The sequence below is a fragment of the Perca flavescens genome, chromosome 4 (genome assembly GCF_004354835.1).
Source record: "Perca flavescens isolate YP-PL-M2 chromosome 4, PFLA_1.0, whole genome shotgun sequence".
NCBI classification, from domain to species: Eukaryota; Metazoa; Chordata; class Actinopteri; order Perciformes; family Percidae; genus Perca; species Perca flavescens.
The window spans coordinates 39684466-39704465 of NC_041334.1; the positions used below are offsets into that span (position 1 = coordinate 39684466).

A 20000-nucleotide genomic window follows, 5' to 3' on the forward strand; every position below is an offset into this window, starting at 1 on the left:
ACAGAGACACACTCACACACAGAGACACACACATACTGACACACACTGACACACACACACACACACACAGAGACACGCACACAGAGACACACACACACACACACTGACACACACGCACACAAACACGCACACACTGACACACACGCACACAGAGAGACACATTCATAGACACACAGACACACGTACACACAGACTCACACACAGAGACAGACACACACACACTCACACACACACACAAAGAGAGAAACACACACTCTCTTTCTCTCTCACACACACACACACACAGAGTTTACATTGTTGTCCAGCTTGTTCTGTTCTGGACTTGTTGCTTTGAGATCAGATGTGATTAAGTTTAGCAGAAGATTAATCAACAGTACAATGTGTGTGTGTGTGTGTGTGTGTGTGTGTGTGTAATTTCGACAGGACATCAGTACATCTAATACAGTTGATTGATTTATTTCTGGATAAAGACAATAAAACAGTAATCCAAAGGATAACATGCTAAAGTAAAATACTTATTTCCAGTCCTTGGTGTTTCACGTTTAAAACAATATACAAAAAGCAAACAAACCATTATGGAAAGACATACAATATGGAGGAGGATGTTAAAAAAAGTATAAACAAAACAAACTAAATGAAAAACAAACAAAAAAATAAAATAAATTAATAAACTCACCAATTTATCAATAGATATTCACCTTGTTCCATAAAAACTGCTTTAGACCGAAGATATTCAGAAATTCACATTCTAAGTAATGGGTATATAACTTGTCTGTTGGGTACATGTGTTTTCATGCTCTCTGGCTGGACAGATTTTTCGGCAGTCTGTCAGCAGTCCCTCTAACGGGATCTGGTTTTTCCATTAGTGTGTCTCTCCGATGATTTAGAGATCTGCTTGGCACACAGGGACGAAGCTAGTCTCGCATAGCCAGAACCTTCCTCCACCACAGCGCTGTGGAGGAGGGTCTGGCTAGTCCACACAGCATTCCTGGATGGGAGAAGAACTTGCTCTGGTTGATTGGCATTTCTCTAAACCAATCACAATCGCCGTGGGCGGGGCTAAGCTCCGGACGGAGCCACGGTGCCTCTGCTAAATAGCCTCTGGAAGGAACTTGTTTTGGTGGAACATGTGTACGTTCAAAAGTAGTTTTAGTCGTGCAACAGAAAACTCAGATTGGACAGATAGTCTAGCTAGCTGTCTGGATTTACCCTGCAGAGATCTGAGGAGCAGTTAACCACAAGCTAACCTTGTTCTGTACCAATTTTCCGCCATCAGTGAAGCCTAATACTACCTAGGGGTGTGCAAAAATATCGATTGACATTGAAATCGCGATTCAAGCTCTACCAATTCAAAATCAATTCATAGAATTCCTCAAATCGATTCATATTTTTTTTTATAAAAATAAATAAATTAAAAATTCTTATTTCAATTTTTATTTTTTCTAAATTTCTATTGTCTGTCTACTGCAGTGCCATTGGAAAAATAACTACATTTACATACTGTGAATTTTTTTTTTGTTAATTGAATCTTGAGCCTAAAAAATCAATATTGAATCATGACATTTTCTGAATCGTGCACTACTACTACTACTACTACTACTACTACCACTCATTGAAGGGCTACGCCACCATTTGTTGAAATAGGGCTTATCACGGTCTCCCCTAGCTGTAGATAGGTGGGGTCTCCTCTAGCTCCAGCTAGAAGAGACCCCACCTATCTCCAGCTAGAGGAGACCCCACCTATCTCCAGCTAGAGGAGACCTCACCTATCTACAGCTAGAAGAGACCCCACCTATCTCCAGCTAGAGGAGACCCCACCTATCTCCAGCTAGAGGAGACCTCACCTATCTACAGCTAGAAGAGACCCCACCTATCTCCAGCTAGAGGAGACCCCACCTATTTCCAGCTAGAAGAGACCCCACCTATCTCCAGCTAGAGGAGACCCCACCTATCTCCAGCTAGAGGAGACCTCACCTATCTCCAGCTAGAGGAGACCCCACCTATCTCCAGCTAGAGGAGACCCCACCTATCTCCAGCTAGAGGAGACCTCACCTATCTCCAGCTAGAGGAGACCTCACCTATCTACAGCTAGAAGAGACCCCACCTATCTCCAGCTAGAGGAGACCCCACCTATTTCCAGCTAGAAGAGACCCCACCTATCTCCAGCTAGAGGAGACCCCACCTATCTCCAGCTAGAGGAGACCTCACCTATCTACAGCTAGAAGAGACCCCACCTATCTCCAGCTAGAGGAGACCCCACCTATCTCCAGCTAGAGGAGACCTCACCTATCTACAGCTAGAAGAGACCCCACCTATCTCCAGCTAGAGGAGACCCCACCTATCTCCAGCTAGAGGAGACCTCACCTATCTCTAGCTATGGGAGACCCCACCTATCTACAGTTAGAGGAGACTCCACCTATCTCCAGCTAGGGGAGACCCCACCTATCTCCAGCTAGAGGAGACCCCACCTATCTCCAGCTAGGGGAGACCCCACCTATCTCCAGCTATAGGGGACCCCACCTATCTCCAGCTAGAGGAGACCCCACCTATCTCCAGCTAGAGGAAACCCCACCTATCTCCAGCTAGGGGAGACCCCACCTATCTCCAGCTAGAGGAGACCCCACCTATCTCCAGCTAAGGGAGACCCCACCTATCTACAGCTAGAAGAGACCCCACCTATCTCCAGCTAGAGGAGACCCCACCTATCTCCAGCTAGAGGAGACCCCACCTATCTCCAGCTAGAGGAGACCCCACCTATCTCCAGCTAGAGGAGACCCCACCTATCTCCCGCTAGAGGACACCTCACCTATCTCCAGCTAGGGGAGACCCCACCTATCTCCAGCTCGGGGAGACCCCACCTATCTACAGCTCGAGGAGACCCCACCTATCTACAGCTCGAGGAGACCCCACCTATCTACAGCTAGGGGAGACCCCACCTATCTACAGCTAGAGGAGACCCCACCTATCTACAGCTAGAGGAGACCCCACCTATCTACAGCTAGGGGAGACCCCACCTATCTCCAGCTAGAGGAGACCCCACCTATCTCCAGCTAGAGGAGACCTCACCTATCTCCAGCTATGGGAGACCCCACCTATCTACAGTTAGAGGAGACTCCACCTATCTCCAGCTAGGGGAGACCCTATCTATCTATCTATCTATCTATCTATCTATCTATCTATCTACATGCTCAGTAGCTAGGTAAGACTACATGCTCAGTAGCTAGGTAAGACTACATGCTCAGTAGCTAGGTAAGACTACATGCTCAGTAGCTAGGTAAGACTACATGCTAAGTAGCTAGGTAAGACTACATGCTCAGTAGCTAGGTAAGACTACATGCTAAGTAGCTAGGTAAGACTACATGCTCAGTAGCTAGGTAAGACTACATGCTCAGTAGCTAGGTAAGACTACATGCTCAGTAGCTAGGTAAGACTACATGCTCAGTAGCTAGGTAAGACTACATGCTAAGTAGCTAGGTAAGACTACATGCTCAGTAGCTAGGTAAGACTACATGCTAAGTAGCTAGGTAAGACTACATGCTCAGTAGCTAGGTAAGGACTATATGAGCTAGCTAGCTGTTTCTCTAACTTCAGTCAGTACAAGGCAGGATTAGCTGGGAGACTTCTTCTAAACGAGGGCACACTTCCAATTTAGCGTGGAATACCTGCAAAACAGGGACATGGAAGTAGTTATTATGGAGATTATGATGAACTAGTGTGTGTTGTAGCAGTGTTTTGCCATTCAGAACGAGCTAGCATGCTAACGGTTGCGGTTAGCCCCCTGGTTTCGACTAGTGCCGTAGAAAGCCGTGCAGATTGTGACCAGCTCACCAGGAGACTGAAGGCAGGACACATTCAGAAAACAAATCGCACTCAGAACACCATGGATGGATTTTTAACAAAGTTTGGAAGCACCAGAGACACAAAATAACACCCCAAATCCCAGAAAAAGTGATTTTTTTTTTTTCATAATAATGGGCACTTTAAGTAATTTACTTTACTTCCTTTCCAACACTGCTTGTCAGATACTCTATGTACTGTGGATATAATTTTGGTTGCTATACTAAAAAAGTAACAAAGCCCAATATACCAAAGCTCTAATCCTGGTTCCCCAAACATATTCTTTCTAACTGTTTGTACCTCATGAACAGCATATGTTGATCAAAGGTCAGCTTGTGAGTTTGTCCCGTGGTCTCTGTCCCACATCTGGAAATGGTCTGGCCGTCCCAAAACAAACTGAGGGAGAGGAGAAGTCTGCTACATGAACCTTGAAAGCTGTAATTTAAGGAGTTCCTGTTCAATCAGATTCCTCCATCTCTCCTTCCTTCCTTCCTTCTCTGCAGGGTTGGTGATTACCTCTCCCATCATGCTTCACTCCCCCTTCTCTATCCTCCTCTTCTGTATCCAGCCTCTTTTATCCAGCCTCCTTTCCTTTCTTAACCTCTTTCCTTACCTCCAGCAATGTGATTAATTGCTGTTGATGTGCTGCTACTGAGCCTGCAATTAGCTGTCTGATTACCACAGGAACTGATTTAGTGATTTTGGGGGATTCCCGAGGGAAATTCGGCTTTCTTCAGGGTTCAAGTTTCCCCCTGCGTGCGTTCATTTGTAGTCCACTTTGGTCCTTTGTTGTGATTCTAAAACGGGACCCGCACTCAGGAGTCAGACCTGCAACATTTCCCAAACGTCTAGTGTGTCTGCTGACTGCATGTTTGATGTCCAAAAGCTGCTTCTCAGATCTTTATCTTGGTAATAATGGAGTGTGTGTGTGTGTGCTTCTTTAACTCTATTTATGGGGTCCAAAAACCGGGAGTCCAGTATGCTTGTGGGGTCCCGACAGTTTTGTGGAGCCAAAATGCTGGTCCCCACAAGTTTAAAGGGCTGTTTGAGGGTTAAGAATTAGGTTATGGTTAGGGTAAGGGTTAAGGTTAGGCATTTAGTTGTGATGGTTAAGGTTAGGGTAAGGGTTAAGGTTAGGCATTTAGTTGTGATGGTTAAGGTTAGGGTAAGGGGCTAGGGAATGCATTATGTCAATGACTGGTCCCCACAAAGATAGTGATACAAACCTGTCTGTGTGTGTGTGTGTGTGTGTGGATAATGATTATTACTAGTCAGAAATGATGAATTCTGAATTATCCAAGTATTTAAGTACTAATTGTTCCACACTGCAGTCCCACTATGTTGACCTGTGTGAAAAAAACAGAGGGTATGTTATTAGAAGTTTATGGCATAGCAAAGAACTACAGATGTCAATGGTTAACTGCTTCGTTAGCTAGCATGTTGACGTAAGAGGTGCTGAGCAAAACTTGGAGCTGCTTGTCACTTATGCCGTGTTTCCACCACATGGTAAAATTACAGTAGCTGGTCCACCTTAAAGGTCAGTCCACCTTAAGTGAGCCTATGCCGAAGTTGTTGCTATAGCTTTGGGGCTAACCCTCTTCACTTTAATTTGGCTTGTTGTACACTGGAGGAAAGCCTGCAGCTTTGACCACCCACTGCTCGACAGCTTTCACAAAGGAAAGCTACATAACCCCTACGTGTGTGTATAGTACACTGACGCCCTAAAACGTTCAGTATACTCGACACTAGCTGCTGTCTTCTCCTGAACAGAGGTGGCGCTAATGAGGAAAGGCTACCGACTTTGCTCTTTCTACAGACTAGAAGAAGAAGAAGAAAAAGGTAAACAACGGCAGAACTGGCAGCAGCAGCTTTGACGTCAATGCTGCGATCTGATTGGATGAGCTACTTGGTGGGATCGAGCCTTTCATTCACCATAAAAGAACTCATCTTAACCCAGTGAGTTTACCAGAGAGACCTGCAGTCACTCTGAGAGTTGTGGCATCAGAATCCTGGCTTACCAGCGAGATCTACGCCATTTTGACGCATAGATAGTATATAAGAATGGACCATCAGACCCCGTGTCTCTGGTCTGAGACCAGTGGAGGATATCAGAAGTCTCTTTCCCGGTGCTGGCTGAGTGTTACTGAGCAGCCTCCAACTGAGCTTGAAGACGTAGATGTGACGTGATCAACGTGTCTGAAAGTGTGAAGTCTTCTGGTAGCTGTGAGAGAGAAATCTCAATCATTCCCAATCTCACAGAGACGGAGAGTGTAGGTATATGTAAGGAGATAACATAGACACAGGCTAATTACCATTGCCACTGTTCATCACACCCCCAACCGGCCCGTCAGACACCGCCTACCAAGAGCCTGGGTCTGTCCGAGGTTTCTTCCCAAGAGGGAGTTTTTCCTCGTCACTGTCGCACTGCTTGCTCTTGAGGGAATTACTGTAATTGTTGGAATTGTTGGGGCTTTGTAAATTATAGAGTGTGGTCTGGACCTACTCTATCTGTAAAGTGTCTCGAGATAACTCTTGTTATGATTTGATACTATAAATAAAATTGAATTGAATTAATTACTGATCACTAACATGCTAGTTAACATTAGTAATTAAACCTAAACAGCTAATGGAAGTCCAAACTGCCTGTGAGCTTCTCCTGTACTATACGGTAATTCCTCTACTGTGTGACAGTAAGTCTCGTGGTTATGACCCAATCGTTAGCCTATTTTTATAAAAGCGTCTGCTACGGAGCCATAACGTGAGCTACAAGGTAATGGAGCCTTTTATACATTGTCGTGTTTCTTTAGAAATAAACAACGGACAAATAGAGTCTTTAAACGCTTCAGATGTAAAGTTATTCTCTGTCAAAGTGACGTCAGAATGAATGGGAGTCAATGGGATGCTAACGGGAGGTGATGGCTTGGTAGCAACAAAATGGCGACAGACAACGGCACTGCATGAAAACATGCCAAAACCTCATTAGAATGAGTCCAGTTCATTGACACAGTCCAGGTCTAAACACAAAGGGCTCCAGCTAAAAATAATTATGGTCGTCTACAAAAAACTGGAACCTGTCTCAATACAGTGTGGTGTCACCTGGCAAGCAAAAACGCTAGCCAATCAAATGCGCACATTCCTGATAGAATGACTTGTAGGCTCACTTGGTTAATCATCCATCTGTATAAATGTTTCTAAAGGAGCTTGCACACTGCTCCAACAAACACCAACAAATGCCAACAAACACCAAGAGTTGGGTCAGTGTGTTTGTTGGATGGAGTTGGTAGAGTTGGACATGTCCAGTCTGGTCTGGTGGAGTTGGTAGAGTTGGACATGTCGGGTCTGGTGGAGTTGGTAGAGTTGGACATGTCCGGTCTGGTCTGGTGGAGTTGGTAGAGTTGGACATGTCCGGTCTGGTCTGGTGGAGTTGGTAGAGTTGGACATGTCTGGTCTGGTGGAGTTGGTAGAGTTGGACATGTCCGGTCTGGTCTGGTGGAGTTGGTAGAGTTGGACATGTCCGGTCTGGTCTGGTGGAGTTGGTAGAGTTGGACATGTCTGGTCTGGTGGAGTTGGTAGAGTTGGACATGTCCGGTCTGGTCTGGTGGAGTTGGTAGAGTTGGACATGTCTGGTCTGGTGGAGTTGGTAGAGTTGGACATGTCTGGTCTGGTGGAGTTGGTAGAGTCTGACATGTCCAGTCTGGTCTGGTGGAGTTGGTAGAGTCTGACATGTCCAGTCTGGTCTGGTGGAGTTGGTAAAGTTGGACATGTCCAGTCTGGTCTGGTGGAGTTGGTAGAGTTGGACATGTCCAGTCTGGTCTGGTGGAGTTGGTAGAGTCTGACATGTCCAGTCTGGTCTGGTGGAGTTGGAGAATGTCGGAGCAATGTCGCCCATTTTCCAACAATTGACAACATTCTAACAGCTAAAATGGGTGTTTTTTCTGGCAATTACCGGAGTAACCATGGTGAGTAATTCCTCAAAAGCTTGAGGAGCAAAACTGGCAAAATTTGCAAAAGCTGGAGAATCTTCTGAGAATTTCTTGACACGAGTTAGGATAGACAGCCTGTTTTGCATGTCCCAGTATCCGAGGTTATCACCACAGTCTCCTCCTGGCTCGTCTTGATTGCCGTGTCTCCTGTACACGGCTAGCAGCTTTACCGGCCAGGTAGACCAGAACTACTCTGGCCACATTCAACAAGGTCTCCACTTCATCCATGTTATATTAAACCAGAACTTACATCTGGCTGGGGGACTACCGATGAAAATTTGCGCTTTTGAGCTACCTCGGGAACATTTACATTGTTTCAATGTTGATTAATGTTCACTGTCCCCTTTCAAAAACAAAGAAATTGAGAAATTGAAAAAAAAGAATTTGAGAAAAGGAAGGACTATAGGTGACAAAAGTCAGTCTTGTCTGTTACTGTCTGGTCAGTGTGGACTGGCAGTTGGTTTATGAACATTATAAAGACCAACTGACAAATTGCCAACTTTATAATGTTGGAGTTTGTTGGAGTTTGTTGGAGCAGTGTGCAAACTCCTTAAGAGCCTCCAGGTCTGTGCTCGTCTGCAGATAACGTACGTGTCGGCCTCCTCCACATTCAGCCTTTCAGTTTTTTATTCGCCAACGTTAGAGCTGGGTATCGTTCAAAACATTTCGATGCCGGTACCAATGCCAATACTGTGACTTTGATACCGGTTCCTGAACAATGCTTTTATGGATACCAATTTTATAAAATCCATTTTAACAAAAGAAAATTACAACATTAAGGTTACAAATCCTTTATTTATTTTTCAGCTCGTAAGTGAGACTACTAGAGTGTTTCCTTCATGCCTCTACGACGTTTAACGTTAGACAGCCAATTACAAACATTATGAGATCTTAGTAGAAGCATGCTGCATGCTTATTGGCTCACTGGCGCTGATGATATTTACTCCTTTAGCTATTGAAATTTGGTATTGAACGAATAGGCTTTTTTCAGTACGCTATACTAAGGAGGCAATTTGGTCGGTGCCTTAAAAAGAGTATTGAATTCGGGACCCAGCCTTAGCCTACGTACATGCTGCAGGAAAAGTTGGGAAGTGTCTCAGTGCAACCAATCAGAACGTCTGATTGATTTCAATTAGCCTCTCATTTTATGCTGCAAGAGGGACATCTGTGCACAGCTGCATGTAAACCTGGAAAGGTCTAAGGTCAGTTAGTGGAGGCAAAATGAAGGCAATACATGGCCTATAATGAGTAAGAACAGGATAGGATCAAACTGTGTGTGTGTGTGTGTGTGTGTGTGTGTGTATTTCTATCTTTTTGAGGACATGTTTTGGAAACTTCTTCAAAAGGCTGTTGGTGGTTAAGATGTGGCTTAAGGCTCCATGTTGGTGCTTGTTTGAAGGTCTGGGGGAATGTGTTCTGGCAATGAGGGTCTTCACAAGTAGGCTGTATAATTACAAACGTGTGTGTGGGTGGGTGGGTGGGTTGTTGGGGTACAGTGACTGCTAATAAGCATGGCACACTTTCTATCACACACACACACACACACACTAGGGAGTCTGTCTGATTGGTTTCAGGTGTATGTCTGTGTTTGTTGTGTGTGACCACAGTCTGACACCTCTGTAACAAGGTGTGTGTGTGTGTGTGTGTGACAAGACTGAAGAGTGTGTGTGTGTGTGTGTGACAAGTCTAGAGTGTGTGTGTGACAAGCCTAGAGTGTGTGTGTGTAACAAGCCTAGAGTGTGTGTGTGTGTGTGTAACAAGCCTAGAGTGTGTGTGTGTGTGTGTGTGTAACAAGCCGTGTGTGTGTGTGTGTGTGTGTGTGTGTGTGTGTGTGTGTGTGTGTGTGTGTGTGTGTGTGTGTGTGTGTGTGTGTGTGTGTGTGTGTGTGTGTGTGTGTGTGTGTGTGTGTGTGTGTGTGTGTGTGTGTGTGTGTGTGTGTGTGTGTGTGTGTGATAGAATAGAGCTGCTGGCTGGAGCTTGGACACATATCCTGTAGTTTCTTTGTTTGGAGCATCTAAAGTGTTTAAATGTTTAATTTCACTCCACCAGATGGATCGCTTCCTATTTGCTCGGCATATCCATCTGGGAACTTACCGTTGGAGAACTTTTGGAAAGGGGGCGAAAATCCTGGCTAGCTGATTGGATAAACCAACCAATCAGATCAACGAAGCGTATGAAAATACAACCACAAGCCAGGCTACCCCTGCTGCTGCTGCAGTCAAAGCATAGCTCGTTAGCTCAGCAAGCTAGCAACATGTCGGTAAAGAAGATTTACCGTTTGTGTAACGAGAATTTAGGAATAAAAGATTAAAAGGCCCCATTTCAGGTTCCTGGTCCATATTCCAAAAGAAGGATCCAAGAGGAAAAAGCATTAGCGAGCAGCTAACAAAATTAGGGCTACCGCTGTCTGAAAATCCTGGTTAGCTGATTGGATAAACCATCTGTCTATCACCACCTAAACCTGCCTCAAAACCAACATTTTATTGACATGCTTTTATTTAATCGAACAAGATCAAACCTCTTATTTAAAGACTGCATTACAGTAAAGTGATGTACTTTTATGAACTTACCAGACTGTTCTAGCTCTTCTATTATTCGCCTTTTACCCACTTAGTTATTTTATCCACATTACTGGTGATTATTTATCTAAAATCTAAGTGTGAAGATATTTTGTTAAAGCACCAATTGTCAACCCTAGAATATCGCTGCAATATCGATATCAAGAATTCACCACACACACCATACACAATGATTTTAAGTGGCCTAAATAATCTAACAGTCTCTCTCTCTCTCTCTCTCTCTCTCTCTCTCTCTCTCTCTCTCTTTCTTTCTTTCTTTCTTTCTTTCTTTCTTTCTTTCTTTCTTTTAGGTGCAGTCTGGTGCAGAAGGAAGTCGGAGGTTGCCCATCACCTTCAGAGCTGACAGTGAGTTAATCTGTAATTCTGTAAATTCAGACAATGACTTTGGTTCATCTTGAATACCCAGGTGTCCTTTCTACTCCGGCTACACCCACACTACTACCTTTTCATTTTAAAAAGGCAATCTCCATCCTCAAGGTGTTTTAGCACCATTTCACAACTAAGACTGTACCACTCAGACTGAGGTGGTACTGGGCAGCTTCCAGTATGAACTCAGAGATCAGTGGGGTCAAACTCAGTTTCCCAGAGGGCCACACTGGAGAATAAGAATCGCATCAAGGGCCAGACATGTTTAGTTTAATCACATGCTTTTATTTCATCAAAAAAGTCAAGGATCTTTGACTGTATTATTGCATCTCTCCATATAGCCTTCTCGCTGACAGTTTGGTCAACAAAAAGACCCCCAAAAAGTAACTTAGCCATCAAAGAAAACAAGGTCGAAAAAAGCGACAAAAACATCTGGAAAAAACGATGGAAAACTAGCCGAAAGCGTTTGCAAAAGTCACAAAAACATTGAAAAAGCGACAAAAAACTAGGTGGGCCAAAATGTATTGTGAACCTAAATTGATATGCGGGCCGGATCATAATCTGTGAGGGGCCAGATTTGGCCCTCGGGCCTCGAGTTTGACACACATGCGATTTAGATCCCTGACAATCTCCCTGCAAAAGTTAAAATCAATCACACAATTTAGATCAGAGCCTGAAAGTATTTTTTATTTTGGGTCATGCTACCCAGCGTGAATATGTGAAGCCCCCACACCCCCGCATCTCCACCCCACCCTCCTCTTCCTCCTCCTCCTCGTCTTCCTCCTCATCTTCATCTTTTGTTCTTTTCACTCTTAAAGTCAAGTTCCTGAGCCGTAGCCGATCCCTGCCTCCTGCCTTTGTCCCTGACCATGAGCGAGAAGCACTTTCAGATACTCATTGTGTGTGTGCGTGTGTGTGTGCGTGTGTGTGTGCGTGTGTGTGTGCGTGTGTGTGTGTGTGTGTAGGAGAGTGGGAAGCTTCTCCTCTCGCTCTCTTTTGCAGCGATGTCACGGTGAATATTTATCAGGGTGACCTTTGACCTCCATGAGGTCACCAATGATAGGTGACAAAATCAGCAAATCTTAACACACAAGTCTGATGATATCTTGTGTGTGTGTGTGTGTGTGTGTGTGTGTGTGTGTAATATCAACAACTGGGGTTTCTTTCAACCAAATTGCCTAAAAATAACATGGATGCCATACAATGTTCTTCATGTAAAATGAATGATTACTTTCATAGAATTCTGGATGTTTTATTAAATTATATGGCATTTAAAAAAAAAAAAAATTGGTTTCAAGACCGTATCCTGACTAAACTTTGACATGTCTGTAATCATCCATCCACATCCTCTGATCTTAACTATTAGTCAAAATAATTCATAATTCGATAAAAAGCGACAAAAACGTTGAAAAACATGTGTGAAAAATGCTGGAAAAGAAGCGACAAAAAGCCGTTGAAAAAAGTAACATAAAACTTGGAAGAAATGACAAGAAAAGCGCTGAAAAAAATGATGTTGATGTGAATGTATAATGTCATAAAATTTGTATTTCATGGCCAATAAACCAAATTTTTATGACATACATTCACATCAACATTATTTCTTCTTCGCTTTTTTTTTTGTCGTTTCTTCCGAGTTTTTTGTCACTTTTTTCAACGGCTTTTTGTCGTTTATTTTCCGAAATTCTTCACGTGTTTTTTCCGAATTATGAATTATTTTGACTAATTGTTAAGATCAGAGGATGTGGATGGATGATGCTATGATGCAACTAGGACTACAGTTAAAAATTAACCGACTGGCTAACACTGGCGCATTTACAGAAATGTTGATTAATGTGCATTGTCCTAATCAAGTAAACTATCTATCTATCTATCTATCTATCTATCTATCTATCTATCTATCTATCTATCTATCTATCTAATCGTGGACATGGACGATGCTGCATCGATAATCAGCATAATCGATTATTTCTGTTTATAATGTAATGTCGGCCTAACAACATTTCTGTTTACATATTCTGGTATATTAACACATTCAGGAGGTGCCATGTGCTCAGTGCTGTATAGTTTTATGTATCCGAGTTATTTAGTATTAGAGCACTGCAGGGTGTTTGGTTTTTGAAGCTTGAAAAGCTCTGAATTATATATCCTACATGGCTTTAATATAAACATGGATTTGACACATGGTGATGCATCGAGATATCAAATTGAATCGTTGACATGAGAATTGAAATCGAATCGGGAGATCAGTGAAGATTTTTATTTTTTTTATTTTTTGGACCTCTGGGACTTTTCTGCCTTTAAATGCTGTCACTACTGTGAGTCGAGTGCAGCTGTGAGTTGTGCATGCGTCACTTTGCGACAATGACCTTAGCCACAGAATAGTGTGTCAGGGGCGTTAAACTGGAATGAGAAGAGGAGGAAGAGGAGGAAGAGGGGCAGGGAAGTGAAGATGGAAGATTGTCCTGCTCCTCCAGCAATGATCTTCTCCTTTTAGCCCTCGCATCCCTTTTTCATTCTCCTCTTCATCCTTGAGTTTGAGTTTAGTTTATCTATGAAAGGGGACAGCGCAAATTAATAAAACACATGATTTCCCATGGGTTAAAAAAGCCAGAATTAGCCAAAAGGCTATTTTTCATCTGTAGTCCCCTGCCTTCCATGTTAAAGAAAGGCTTTTTTCTTAAAATATAAAGAGACAAAAAAGACAACACAAGCCCAAAACATCACAAAAACATAACCCACAACTTCGCACAATACACAACAAAGAAACTCTGAATACAAAGAGGAGGAAAGGAGGAAGAAGAGGCTCAAGCTGAGAACTTATAACCCGTAGAGAAGCTTTATGATGAAGAGGAGAAAGAGGAGCGATCAGCTGTGACCTTCTCCTTTCGCCCTGAACATGACCCCGCTTTGAGCAAGAGGAGCAGTGACTCGTATCGCATCCCATGCTCTCCTTGCCTCCTCCCTTTAAGCTCCTCTCCTCTGTCCTCTCTTCCTCCTCCTCCTCTTCCTCACCTCAATCCCCTCCATCAATAGGTGGCTGGCAGGAGGAAAGAGGAGCAGTCAATCGTGTCTGAGCGCACGCCCCTTTTCTTTTCTACACCCTAAATCCAGCTTTTCTCCTCCGTTCCCTCTCGGCTCAGGGCTAGCTGCTCCTCCTCCTCTTCCTCCTGCATCTTCGTCCCTCTAAAACAACACAAGAAGAGGGGGATAGTGGTTCCAAGTTATATATAAGTAATAAAAGTTATATTGTTGGGTCTTTGTAAATTATAGAGTGGTCTAGACCTACTCTATCTGTAAAGTGTCTCGAGATAACTCTTATTTAGTTATGAATTGATACTATAAATAAAATTGAATTGGATTATATGTAATAGTTTAGATCAGGGGGGTCAAACTCAGTTTCCCAGAGGGCCACACTGGAGAATAATAGTCACACCAAGGGCCAGACATGTTTAGTTTATTCACATGATTTTATTTCATCAAAAAAGTCAAGGATCTTAGACTGTATTATTGCATCTCTCCATATAGCCTTCTCACTGACAGTTTGGTCAACATTAAGACCCCCAAAAAGTAACTTAGCCATCAAAGAAAAAAGTGACAAATACATAGGAAAAAAATGATGGAAAACGAGCCAAAAACGTTGGCAAAGAAAACTTCAGAAAAAGTGACACAACATTGAAAAAGCTACAAAAAACTGGGTGGGCCAAAATTTATTGTGAACCTAAATTGATATGCGGGCCAGATCATAATCTGCAAGGGCCCGGATTTGGCCCACGTGCCTCGAGTTTGACAGATAATGGATCACTAGCCTATAAAATAGAACTATATAAATGACTCCTGGTGTGGGACACTCACACATCTAAAGAGCTGTTAGAACCATTTCCTTCTTTTCACATCTAATATCACACTAAAGAAATGTGATCATTTCAACAACCAGTCCTTCCAGAAAAATGTTTTGAGTTTTTTTGTGATTGCTAAAATTGCAAAAATCCTTGATTATGCGGCAGGTTTTCTTAAAAAATGCAATGGAATATGCTAAATGATATTTATGCAATGAAATTGTGGGAACTTGCAAAAACTGCAGTTTGAGAAAAAAAGTGATTAGCATAAAAGCATAAATATGCAGACTTTGGCTGATTATGCGTTGAATTATGCGATCGCATAATCACGTTTTTCTGGAGGGACTGAACTATCGATATTCAACTTTTTGGTGTTGTTAAAGAAGGCAAGGCAGCTTTATTTGTGTAGCACATTTCAGCAACAGGGCAGTTCAAAGTTATAAATGAATGATATAATTAAAAAAACAGATAAAGTATGAGAACAGAAGAGCACTATAAGAAATTAATGGAAGGCAGCATCAAAAAGAAAGGTCTTCAACCTTGATTTAAAAGAGCTAAGAGTTGCGGTGGAGCTGCAGGTTTCCAGACCTGTCCCAGACCACCTGAGAGGTCTGGGTGGGTCATAATGTAGTAGACCTGTCCCAGACCACCTGAGAGGTCTGGGTGGGTCATAATGTAGTAGACCTGTCCCAGACCACCTGAGAGGTCTGGGTGGGTCATAATGTAGTAGACCTGTCATAGACCACCTGAGAGGTCTGGGTGGGTCATAATGTAGTAGACCTGTCATAGACCACCTGAGAGGTCTGGGTGGGTCATAGTGTAGCAGACCTGTCCCAGACCACCTGAGAGGTCTGGCTGGGTCAGTTTTCAGATGACATTATGTGCTTATTACATAATGTCTAAAGGGTTCTCGACTGTTGTAGACAGAAGTGGCTGAAGAAACCCCATGCTTTGTGGTCTAACCGTCAGACTCAAATTAGAAGTGGTACAGCTCCCGTATACTGTGCCCCTCTGAGGTGTGCCTGATATCATTGGAAAGGTAACATTATCAAGGTAACACTATCAAAGTCCAGGTCCCCAAGTCCAAACTCCGCACTATGGGAGATAGGGCCTTCCAGACGGCTGCGCTTCGACTGAGGAAGGCCCTCCCCAACAACCTGAGGGAACCACAGTCTATAGAGGTTAAAAATAAATTAAAGACCCACTTATTTTGTATTGCATTTTCTTGATATAATTATTGTTTTCTTGCTGTTTTTAACGATTTTAATGTTTACTGTTTTTATCTGTGCACCTATAGCACTTTGAGATGTGTCCTTCATGTGTAAAGTGCAATACAAATACAATGTATTATTATTATTATTATTATTATTATTATTATTATTATTATTAAGGTTTTGTTCCAAGTGTCAGGGTGATTCTAGGCCTTACTGACAGTTACAGAGGCTAGAATGGAGTTTGTTTTTATTTCCGTCCAAGTCCTACATATGTAAAATGATGAGAATCCACTGTAAACACATCTGACAGGTGACAGACAACACAGGGCATTAGCCACATGTCTCAGCTTACTACAAAAAACAATCCAGAAGCCAAAAGACTCAAAAATTTATTTTTATATGCGTTTTTTTATGTGCGTTTTTCTTCTTTATTTCCATTTGAAAAGTGCAAAGAAAAAAACCGAAAAAAATACAAACAATTCTCAAATACAGAAACACACCCACATCAATCACCTTTCCAGTGACATCAGGCACACCCCTGAATGGCAAAGTATATGGGAGCTGGACCACTTTTAATTTGGGTGTGACGTTTAGACCAAAAAGCATGAATTTCAAGCGATTCTTCAGCCACTTCGGTCTACAACAGTCAAGAACCCTTTAGACATTATGTAATAAGCACATACTTTAATCTAAAAACTGCTGCTCTGATTAAAAAAACAAAACAATGCAACTGACCTCAGCTGGTATTCTGTCTGGAATGGACATGTATAAGTGACCCCAAACTTTTGACCAGTAGTGTGTACTGAGAGGCTTATGCCTCAACGCAGGTTGAGGTCTAGGGTTTGAGTCCGATCTGTGATGATGTACTGCATGTCTTCCCCCTCCTCTCTCTCTCTCTTCCCTTTCTCACCTAGCTGTCCTGTCAATTAAAGGCGGAAAAGCCCCCAAAAAAAATTATTTTGGCCCTAAGCCAGAAGAAGGAAAAGAAATTTGCAATACTCAATATGCAATAGGATCACAACATATTTAAAATCACAATACAAATCTAATCGGCACCCATGTATCGTAAAAGAATCGCAACGGGACAAAAGCATGGTATGGTCCCAGCCCTAAAATTAATCGCCAGCTATTTTGATAATAGATTCATCGGTTTGGATAATTTTTTATGAAAGAAAGTACACATTCTCTGATTCCAGCTCCCTAAATGTGAGTATGTTGTTGTGTCTTCTCTCCTCTGTGACAGTAAACTGAATATCTTTGAGTTGTGGACAAAACAGGACATTTGATGACCTCATCTTGGGCTTTTTGGGGAACACTGATCCACATTTTTCACCATTTTCTGACATTTTATAGACCCAACATCTAACCCAGTGTTTCTCAAATGGGGGTCCATGTACCCCTAGGGGTACTTTGGAGTACTGTAGGGGGTACGTGAGATTTTTTTTAAATGTTAATTAAAATACTACTACTCAAATATATCAGTGATGCATAATTCATAAAATTAATTTAGTTATGAATTCTAAACCTCTGAAGTAACATTTAAGTGCGTTTCAGTTACAAGCTTGTTAAGTAAATCAGACACTAATGGTGCAGCGCTGTAACGTACCTCTTTATAAAGCTTTTTTTTTTTTTTTTCACCAAAAATGCTTTCCCCTCGTCAGGGGGTACGTGGCTAAAACATATTTCGAATGGGGGTGCATCATTGAAAAAAGTTTGAGAACCACTGATCTAACAGATCAATCGAGAAAATATTCAGCAGATTAATAGACTATGATTTCCCAGGCGGAAGTCACTGATGTAGTCAAACAACTACACAGTGGCAAAGCCCCGGGGATTGATGAGATCCGTCCAGAAATGCTCAAGGCTCTGGGTGTGGAGGGGTTGTCCTGGTTGACACGCCTCTTCAACATTGCGTGGAAGTCTGGGACGGTGCCAAAGGAGTGGCAGACTGGGGTGGTGGTTCCTCTTTTTAAAAACGGGGACCAGAGGGTGTGTGCCAATTATAGGGGTATCACACTTCTCAGCCTCCCTGGTAAAGTCTACTCCAAGGTGCTGGAAAGGAGGGTTCGGCCGATAGTCGAACCTCGGGTTGAGGAGGAACAATGCGGATTCCGTCCTGGTCGTGGAACAACGGACCAGCTCTTTCACTCGCAAGGATCCTGGAGGGAGCCTGGGAGTATGCCCAACCGGGTCTACATGTGTTTTGTGGATTTGGAGAAGGCGTATGACCGGGTCCCCCGGGAGATACTGTGGGAGGTGCTGGGAGTATGGGGTGTGGGGGTCTCTACTCAGGGCCATCCAATCTCTGTATGACCAAAGTGAGAGCTGTGTCCGGGTTCTCGGTAGTAAGTCGGACTCGTTTCAGGTGAGGGTTGGCCTCCGCCAGGGCTGCGCTTTGTCACCAATCCTGTTTGTAATATTTATGGACAGGATATCGAGGCGTAGTCGGGGTGGGGAGGGGTTGCAGTTTGGTGGGCTGGGGATCTCATCGCTGCTCTTTGCAGATGATGTGGTCCTGATGGCATCATCGGCCTGCGACCTTCAGCACTCACTGGATCGGTTCGCAACCGAGTGTCAAGCGGTTGGGATGAGGATCAGCACCTCTAAATCGGAGGCCATGGTTCTCAGCAGGAAACCGATGGAATGCCTTCTCCAGGTAGGAATGAGTCCTTACCCCAAGTGAAGGAGTTCAAGTACCTTGGGGTTTTGTTCGCGAGTGAGGGACAATGGAGCGGGAGATTGGTCGGAGAATCGCGCAGCGGGTGCGGTATTGCATTCAATCTATCGCACCGTTGTGACGAAAAGAGAGCTGAGCCAGAAGGCAAAGCTCTCGATCTACCGGTCAGTTTTCGTTCCTACCCTCACCTATGGTCATGAAGGCTGGGTCATGACCGAAAGAACGAGATCCAGGGTACAAGCGGCGAAATGGGTTTCCTCAGGAGGGTGGCTGGCGTCTCCCTTAGAGATAGGGTGAGAAGCTCAGTCATCCGTGAGGAGCTCGGAGTAGAGCCGCTGCTCCTTTGCGTCGAAAGGAGCCAGTTGAGGTGGTTCGGGCATCTGGTAAGGATGCCCCCTGGGCGCCTCCCTAGGGAGGTGTTCCAGGCACGTCCAGCTGGGAGGAGGCCTCGGGGAAGACCCAGGACTAGGTGGAGGGATTATATCTCCAACCTGGCCTGGGAACGCCTCGGGATCCCCCAGTCGGAGCTGGTTAATGTTGCTCGGGAAAGGGAAGTTTGGGGTCCCCTGCTGGAGCTGCTCCCCCCGCGACCCGACACCGGATAAGCGGACGAAGATGGATGGATGGAATAGACTATGAAAATAATTGTTAGTTGCAGCCCTGGTCTGCTCCATGGCCTCAATTGTAGAACCGTTTCCAAGTAATGCATTAATGGCTGCATTAATGGGTGCATTATTAGGTGCATTATTAGGTGCATTATTATGTGGATTATTGGGTGCATTAATGGGTGCATTACTAGGTGGATTACTAGGTGGATTACTAGGTGGATTACTAGGTGGATTAATAGGTGGATTATTAGGTGGATTACTATGTGCATTAATAGGTGCATTATTAGGTGGATTATTAGGTGGATTAATAGGTGCATTACTAGGTGCATTATTAGGTGGATTATTAGGTGGATTAATAGGTGCATTACTAGGTGGATTATTAGGTGGATTACTAGGTGCATTACTAGGTGGATTATTAGGTGGATTAATAGGTGCATTACTAGGTGCATTACTATGTGCATTAATAGGTGCATTATTAGGTGGATTATTAGGTGGATTACTATGTGCATTACTATGTGCATTAATAGGTGCATTACTAGGTGGATTATTAGGTGGATTAATAGGTGCATTACTAGGTGGATTATTAGGTGGATTACTAGGTGGATTACTAGGTGGATTATTAGGTGGATTAATAGGTGCATTACTAGGTGGATTATTAGGTGGATTACTAGGTGGATTACTAGGTGGATTATTAGATGCATTAGTAGGTGCATTACTAGGTGGATTACTAGGTGGATTACTAGGTGCATTACTAGGTGGATTATTAGGTGGATTATTAGGTGGATTAATAGGTGCATTACTAGGGGGATTATTAGGTGGATTACTAGGTGGATTATTAGGTGCATTACTAGGTGGATTATTAGGTGGATTACTAGGTGCATTACTAGGTGCATTATTAGG

The 20000-nt window shown here is 43.4% G+C and overlaps 1 protein-coding gene across 1 annotated transcript in view; it reads left to right on the plus strand.

The window, feature by feature from the left end:
- Positions 1 to 20000, plus strand: part of il17rd (interleukin 17 receptor D) — a 65046-nt gene that overhangs the window by 10959 nt on the left and 34087 nt on the right. Inside the window, exon 2 of the mRNA XM_028575913.1 lies at positions 10690 to 10744. Coding sequence (XP_028431714.1) covers positions 10690 to 10744 — 55 coding nt within the window. The remainder of the gene's footprint in view (positions 1 to 10689; positions 10745 to 20000) is intronic.